Source organism: Aythya fuligula, chromosome 10 (genome assembly GCF_009819795.1).
Source record: "Aythya fuligula isolate bAytFul2 chromosome 10, bAytFul2.pri, whole genome shotgun sequence".
Taxonomy (NCBI): Eukaryota; Metazoa; Chordata; class Aves; order Anseriformes; family Anatidae; genus Aythya; species Aythya fuligula.
This window is the reverse complement of record NC_045568.1, coordinates 12667990-12675490: the sequence shown is the minus strand read 5'-3', so window position 1 is coordinate 12675490 and position 7501 is coordinate 12667990. Positions and strand designations below refer to the sequence as shown.

Genomic DNA, 7501 nt, shown 5'->3' with positions numbered 1-7501 from the left:
CATCGAGCTCTGAGATGCTGGTTTTTGGGGGGGCGGGGGGGCGGGCAGAGCCGTGTCCTGTCCTCCCCACTGCTCCCCGATCCTGCAGCCGGTGGGAAGCGGGAGCTGTCCTCGGCTGGCTCCGTTTGTGCCAAAACAGAGAAATAAAGTTTATGTCCCGAGCAGGCCCCCCCGTTGCCTTCTCCGCTTGTCCCACCCACACCCCCAGAAGCAGAGCCGGGCCGGGTGTGCGGAGCTTTATTCCTGAGATATGGACACACGGACAGATGGGCACACCCTGACGGACAAACCACGGACAAATGCAACGGCCACGTTCATGCATCCAGCAGGGCCCCCCCCACCCCACCACGGTGCTGGGGGCTCCCCCCTCCCCGGGGACCCCCGGCTGCCCTCACCCTGCCTGGGGACGCAGGAGCTGGGCGGGGGGGACACAGGCTCAGCCCTGGGGATATGGGAAGGGGGACGCGGGGGCTCTGTGCGGACCCAGCCCTGCAGCCCCCCCAGTCCTGCCCCCCCGTCTCCTGTCCCTGCCCACAGCACGTCCACATCCCCAGCTCAGCAGGGCCACGGGGTGGGGGCACAGTGCCAGCATCTGGGGGCTCCCCGACTGCCTGGGCGAGCCCCCAGTGCTGCGGGGGGGCCCCACACCCATGCCACAGCGCCGGGCCCCCCCCTCCAGCACACGAGGGGTGGGGGGCAGCATGCTGTGCCCCCCCGGCAGGCCCCGAGCAGCACGACACCCACGGGACCGGACCCCAATACTGCAAGGAACGGGGTGGGGACGGACCCTACTCTACCGGTGGGGGTGCTGGGGGGGGGGGGAGAGCACATGCAGGGCAGGCGCAGCCCCGAGGCCACCACCGCGTGCAGGATCCCCGGCGGGGCTCACGGCCGAGGGCCCCGGAGCTATCTGCCCTTCATGAAGCCGTCGAGGACGCGGTCGCTGCGGTCGGAGAGCCAGTAGCCGGCCATGGCGGCCACGGCGCCGATGAAGATGGCGGTGAACACCATGTCGCCCTTGGCGGCCAGCGTGGCCAGGGCGCAGATCATCACCCCGAAAAACATCTGCTGCAGCACCACCACCTCGTCCTCCGTCACGTCGTCGAAGAAGCCCTTCTCCGGGGCGTCTGCGAGGGCGACGCCGCTGAGCGAGGGCACGGCGGGACCCCCCGTTTGGTGCCCCCCCACCCTACCCCAAACCCCCAAATCCCCTCTCCCAGCCGTACCGGGGGGTTTATCCTCCACGCACTGCCCGTCCCGGCGCACGTGGCCCTGGGCGCAGACGCAGCGGTAGCCGCCCTCCGTGTTCTCGCACACCTCCTGCACCCCGCTGCAGACGGGCTCCTCGGTGCCGGCGCACTCGTCCACGTCTGCGGGGAGGCGGGCAGGGCTCGGGCAGTGGGGTGGGGGGGTCGTGGGGTGTTTGCCACCCCCCCAGCTCGCAGGGGTCGCTCACCCAGGCACTTGGCTCCGTCCCGCCGGTAGCCCTTGTTGCACTTCTTGCAGCGCGCCGGCCCCGCGCCCATGCAGCCGATGCAGGCGGTGGAGCAGTCTGTGGGGTTAGAGGGGGGAGGAATTAAGGATGGGGGGGTCACCGCCACCCTGCTCCGGGCTGGATCAAACCCAGAGGAGCTGTGGACACGGGGAGGGGGGGAGCACCTCACCTCGGCACTCGTAGGAGCCCTCGGTGTTGACGCAGAACTGGTTGGCCCTGCAGTGCGCCATCTCCGTGCCGCACTCATCGATGTCTGCGGGGCACACGGAGACGCCACCATCCCGCCGAGCCCCCCCCCTCGAACACCCCAAACCCTGAGAGAGAGCCCCCCACCCCCCGATCCCCTTATCCCCTTCACACCCACCGATGCAGCGGTGCTCGTGCAGCACCCAGCCCCTCTTGCAGCGCAGGCAGCTCGAGTCCTCCGGCCCCGTGCAGCGCCCGCAGGCCCGGTAGCACTCTGCCAGAGCAGGGGGGGGCACAGCGGGGAGGTGGGCGCGGGGCCGGAGAGGGCACAGGGGGTGGGATGGGGTGGGGGGGGGACACCGGGGGGCTGCCCAGCTCCCCGCCGGCACGGCGCCTACCGGCACACAGCAGCTGGCTCTGGTTGCGCGAGGCCTCGTAGTAGCCGTCGCCGCACTCGGCGCAGTAGGGCCCGCCGTAGCCCGGGCTGCAGACGCAGAGCCCGGTGCCCCCCCGCGTCCCCTCCCCGTCGCAGCGCCCGTTGCCGCTGCAGGGCTGCTGCCGGCCTCCGGCGCAGGCTGCGGGGACGCGAGGGGGCAGAAATAGTGAGGGGGGGGCTCCCCCCCATTTTCTAGCACCACCGTTCCCCCCCCACCCCGCTCAAGTGACTCACGCAGGCAGTCGGGGCCGTAGGTGCCGGGGGGGCAGCACAGCGCCAGGCGGTCCATGCACAGCCACTGGAAGAAGTCGGGGTGCTGGTGGCGCCTGGGGGGGGGGCACACGCGGTGCTCAGGCCCCGTGTCCCCCCCCAAACCCCCCCCAAGCCCCCCGCCGTGCCCCCCCTGCTTACTCGTGGAACCACCAGCGCTCCACGTGCTCCTCGCTGCGCTCCAGCAGCTGGTGGCAGGCGAAGTCCGAGGGGGGGCACACGCTCTCCAGCACCTCCAGCAGCCGGGTCTCGCTGCGGGGATGTTTTTTTAGGGTGTGGGGGGGTCCATATAACCACCCCCCGCCCTGCCCCAGGCTCACCTGTGCTTGTACTTGGCCAGCTTCTCCTCCTCCCAGGCCGTGTTGCCCCCCCCGAAGCCCTCGTGCTCCGTCCGCTCCAGCCCCTGGGCATTTGGGGGGGGGGAGGCGGCCAACGCACCGCTGGGACCCCACGGCTGCCCCCCCCTTACCACAGCCCCCCCACCCCTGGGGATCACCCCAACCCTGCTCCATGGGGAGCGCCCCATGCTCAACCGGTGGCACCGATGTCACCCCCATGTGCCACCCCTATGACCCCCCCCCAGAACATGTCACCCCCCCAAACCATGTCACCCCAGCCCCCCCGTGCTGTGGGTGTTGTCACCCCGTGCCCCCCCAGATTTCATCCCCCATGAAGTCACCCCCTGAGTTGTCACCCCCCCAAAAGGTGTCACCCCCCCAGTTAACCCCCAAAGGTGTCACCCCCCCAGGATGTCACCCCCTGAAATGTGCCCCCCCAATATATCACCCCCCCAAGCTGTCACCCCCCTAAAGATGTCACCCCAAATGTGCCACCCCCCCAAAAGTGTCCCCAACTTGCCACCCCCCAAATTAACCCCCAAATGCGCCCCCCCCAGGACGCCACCCCCCAACGGGCGTCCCCCCCAAGTTGCCCCCCCCCAAAAAAAAGCTGTCACCCCCAAGCTAACCCCCAAATACCCCCCCAAATACCCCCCCACGATGTGCCCCCCTAGTAGCCACCCCAAAGGTGTCACCCCAAAAAACAGTGTCACCCCCCACCCCCCCCCCCCCACGATGCCCCCCCCCCCAAATTTCCCCCCCCAGTCTCCGCACCCTGCTGAAGCTCTCGGCGAGGCCCCTGCAGGCCCCGCAGGGCTCGGCCCCGGGCGGTTCCCGGCTGTGCTCCGGTTGGGGCCCGGTGCCCGCAGCCCCCAGCAGGACCCCCCCGAGCAGCGCCACCCCCAGCAGCGCCCCCCCCCCCGACCCCCCCCCCCACCGCCCGGCGGCCCCCGCCGCGGCCCCATCCCTCCAGCCCCGCCCCTCGGCGTGGGCGGCGCGCGCTGACTCAGCTCCCCCCCTCCCTCCGCCAATCGCCTCGCGCGGCCCGCCCCCTCCCGCCCCGCTCCGCCAATCCGCTCCGCCCACTTTTGGCGCGCCTTAAAGGGCCCGCCGCCCCTCTTTTCGGCCACCACGTGCTTTTTATTCCCCCAGCGCCCCCCGCAGCCTCCGGCTCAGCGCCGCCTCCAGGGGCCGCAGCCCCGGGCTTCGACGCCCCGCCAGGGCCCGCAGCAAGCGGCCGGCCTGGCTGGGCAACGCGAAAGCCGGGGCCGCCCGCAGCACCGGGGGCACGGCCGCCACCGTGGCCTCCAGCCGCGCCACCACGTAGCGCCCGGCGCCCGCCGCCAGCACCGGCACGGCGCAGGACAGCGCGGCCGCGAAGGCGTCGCACGGGGACACCGCGGGGACTGGGTCGTGCCGGGGGTCCGGGGTGGTTCCAGCCTCCGGTGACCCCGGCACGGCCCCGTCCGCCGTGTCCCAGCGCCGTGCCGCCGCCTCGGCCGCCGGGGAGAGGAGGATGAGGATGGTGTCCCCGGCACGCAGCGCCCGCTGGTGCTGCGCGTGCAGCCAGGGCAGGGTGCCCCACGCCGCCGCCCCGCTGCCGCCGCCCGGTGCGGCCACCACGGCCATGCCCAGTGGGCGCAGGGCTGCCGCCAGGGCGCAGGCGGCGCGCTCGGCCGCCGGCTCGGCTGCGTGCAGCAGGAGCATGCGGCGTCCCCGCAGAGGGGCTGCGGGAGAAGGGTAGTGATTAAATAACCCCACGTTGGGGTGTTTTACCCCAAAGGGAGGCACCCGTTTGGCTCACCTTCGTTGCCGTAGCCGGCCCTCAGGGACTTGAGCCAGCCTGCGGGGAGGGGAGGCGGTGAGGTGGAGGGCTGGGCGAGCACCCCAAGGGGCGCACGGCCCCGCCGAGCTCCGCGCTCACCTTTCAGGTCCTCCTTCTTCAGCAGGAGCAGCAGCAGGATGCAGGCGGCGCACAGCAGCAGCCCCATCCAGGCCAGCGCCCAGCGGGTGCGCAGGTCTGCGGGGCGGTGGGAGGGGGTCAGCGCCCGCCGAGGGGTCCCGGCGCGCCGCCCCGCAGCCCTGCCCTCCCCCTTACTCACATTTGTGCATGGGACAGGCCCACAGAGCGACCCCGCTGCTGTTATCAGGGCGCCAGAGCTGCGGGGACAAGGACACGTCACTCACCATCCGGCCTGTGCCCCCTGGGCGCTGCGTGCCCGCTGCCCGTACCGACCTGCACGCACTGCCCCGACGCCACGTCCTCCTGCAGCTGCTGCTCCAGCAGCCCCGGGCGGCCGGATCCCTGCGAGGGGAAGGGTTTGTTGGCTGCGTGGCGGCGGTGACACCGCGCTGGGGACCAGGGGACGCTTACCGTGGCGGTGAAGCTGGCGAGGGGCGTGCAGCCACCCCGCTCCAGGGCGCAGAGCGACGCGTTCCCACCAGGTTCCATCAGCAGGAGGTCATCCACGTGGCCGGGCAGCGCTCCTGGGGACAGGACGCAGTGGCTGGGCGCAGGGGCTCAGCACCAGGGCTGGATCCAGCCCCTGGCACTGCCTCTGCCCTCCCAGCCTGTGTGCAGCAGTACTCACGGTCCTGCAGGCACTGCATCAGCCGGACCTGCCCGCCGCTCCTCACCTGCCGGGGAGAGCAGGTCGGTGAGGCTGCTCACGGGGCAGCTGCGGGGTGATTTGGGGCACGTCCTACCTGCACGCAGAGGTTGGGGTGCAGCTGCAGCGTTCGGAACTCCTGGGGTCCCTGCGGGGAGAAGAGAAGCCCCATCAGTGCCACCCGCCGCCCCTCCACGTGCCCCCGGTCCCCCGGGGATGCTCACCTGCCCCGTGACGGGCTGCTGCAGGTCCGGCAGGGCCTGGCACTGCGCACCGGGTGCCGGGCTCCAGCAGGGCACCAGCTCGGCTGGGAGGTCGCAGGGTGCCGAGATGGAGCAGGCGAGTGCCTGCCCCGTGTCGTGCAGCACCAGCCGGGTCCGTGCCCACAGCCGCTCCCACGCCGCCGCGTCTGTACGGGGAGAGGGTGCGTGGGTGCCCCGGGGGTCTCAGGGCATCGCAGCCCCTCGGTCCCTGCACGGCCCAACGCCCTCCTGCTTGTGCCTCCTGTGGGTACCGTGGGAGAAGGGGCACAGGGTGGCCCGCAGCGGGTCCTGGATCTCCAGCCAGACCTGGGGGGAAGAACAGAGCAGAAAAACAATTCAGGGTGCCCATGCCGGTCACCTCCTGACCCAGCTGGCTTCATCGTGTCCCTGGAGCGGGCCACACGGTACCCAACAGGGCACCTACCTGCAGGCAGAGGCAGGGCAGCACCTCCTCCAGTGGCAGGCTGTAGTTCATGGGCCCGCTCTGCAGCCAGAACAAGACGGGGGTCACCCCACGGCACAGCTCCCCAGGGTGACTGCCCCTTCCCGGGGATGGAGAGGCAGCATTTGGAGCGCGGGCAGTCAGGAAGGGGCTTGCACTCACCGCCATCACCGTGCGCCCCGACCCGCCGGCGCCGTGGCTGTGGTTGTGGTAGAGCCTCAAGGTGTAGTTGAGCCCCACCGCCGCCGCCTGCACCTCCACCAGCACCGCCTTGGGCCCCAGGGAGACCTGCAGCCTGGGCACTGCACGCGGGAGGCTCAGGGCACCCCACGCCCGGGCACCCCAACACCTCCCCGCAGCAGCCACGGGGATGGCACAGCCGGGTGGGGGTGTTGGGGACCCCCCCTCTGCCCCAGCACCCGGCACGGAGACGCCGGCACCTACCTTGGCACTGCGGGACGGCGGCCTGGGCGTCAGGCCACGAGCAGTCTGCGGGGACAGGGGTGTCAGCAGGCCGTGGGAGGGCACGGGGACTCCGTGGGGGGGCCAGGGGCTCACCTGGCACCCGCTGCTTCTGGCTCAGCCAGCGGCGGCCACGAGCGTTGGTGGAAGCCGTCACGTGCAGCTCAGAGCCCAGCGGCGCCTCGAAGCACCGGAACCTCACCGAGCCCTGGGCAGGAAAACCACCGTGCTGCGGGGACGCCACGGCACCCGTGCCCACATCCCCACGCACCGCGTGGGTACCGGGGGCCGCCCAGCCCCGTGCCGTACGTACCAGGCGGCGGCCGGGTGGCACGGAGGTGAGCGGTGCCCAGACCTCCACGGCCACGCAGCGGGACGAGGCGTACGTGTGGCTGGAGAGCAGCAGCAGCCCGCTGACGTTGCGCGGGGGCGAGGCGGGGGTGCTCGGCGACACGTCCCCGGCGTTGTCCCCATCCCGAGGGGCGCCAGGCTCCACGGCCAGGCGCAGGCGTGCCTGCAGGCAGGGCGAGCAGGCAGCCGGCCCCGCGCAGCGCAGCGCCGGCTCCAGACGCAGCCACACCAGGGCCAGCCCGGGGCCCGGCCCCGCCGGCTCCGTCCCGCACAGCACGTCGGCGTCTGCGGGAGACGAGGGCGGCCGTGGGCACGGGTGGTCCCCGCGGCTCAGCTGGCGGGGCCGCGGCCGCTGGCACTTACCGAGGAGGCGGCAGGCGAGGCCCTACGGGGAGGCAGGCGTGAGGCCGGGGCCGGGACGCCCCGCGGCCCTGCGTGCCCGCGACGCCAACCCACCTGGGAGCAGGCCAGGGTGTCGCGGGGGGTCCCGTGCCCACCCGTTGCCACCGCCACCACCACCAGCAGCAGCAGCAGGCCCAGCGTGTGCGTGGCGGGGCCGGGGCGCTCCATGGCCCCGGCCCCACTCCTCCCGCTCCCGTCGGCCCCGCTCCTGCTCCACGGGCCCCGCCGCCGCCACCGCCGCCGGCTC

General features: G+C 72.5%; 2 protein-coding genes across 2 annotated transcripts; both read right to left on the bottom strand.

Moving 5' to 3' along the window:
- Positions 1-222: 222 nt before the first annotated feature.
- CRELD1 (cysteine rich with EGF like domains 1) lies at positions 223-3652 on the bottom strand (the record flags this gene model as incomplete). The annotated part of the gene is made up of 10 exons (XM_032193990.1): positions 223-1127; positions 1227-1370; positions 1457-1552; positions 1665-1748; positions 1860-1955; positions 2080-2256; positions 2352-2443; positions 2529-2639; positions 2708-2790; positions 3500-3652. Coding segments are annotated over 10 exons (1257 nt in total), but the record flags the coding sequence as incomplete, so codon positions are not given.
- A 213-nt stretch (positions 3653-3865) lies between these two features.
- On the bottom strand, positions 3866-7489 carry IL17RC (interleukin 17 receptor C). The gene is made up of 16 exons (XM_032194183.1): positions 7309-7489; positions 7216-7237; positions 6815-7137; positions 6598-6709; positions 6484-6528; positions 6202-6341; positions 6022-6081; positions 5849-5903; positions 5559-5743; positions 5432-5482; positions 5313-5362; positions 4962-5232; positions 4828-4885; positions 4650-4745; positions 4530-4568; positions 3866-4452 (listed from the first exon to the last, which is right to left on the bottom strand). Exons 1-16 carry the CDS (start codon positions 7420-7422, stop codon positions 3866-3868), a joined length of 2208 nt encoding a protein of 735 aa, XP_032050074.1. The 5' UTR covers positions 7423-7489.
- Between the last annotated feature and the right edge of the window lie 12 nt (positions 7490-7501).

What these genes read in the sequence shown, in the direction of transcription:
- IL17RC (XM_032194183.1), bottom strand. Translation starts at nt 7,422, where the DNA reads ATGGAGCGCCCCGGCCCCGCCACGCACACGCTGGGCCTGCTGCTGCTG. An exon ending in CAGTGCCTGCAGGACCGTGA is followed by an intron (nt 5,233 to 5,312) that starts GTACTGCTGCAC and finishes CCCTGCGCCCAG; the next exon opens with CCACTGCGTCCTGTCCCCAG. An exon ending in GGCCGGCTACGGCAACGAAG is followed by an intron (nt 4,453 to 4,529) that starts GTGAGCCAAACG and finishes CTTCTCCCGCAG; the next exon opens with CCCCTCTGCGGGGACGCCGC.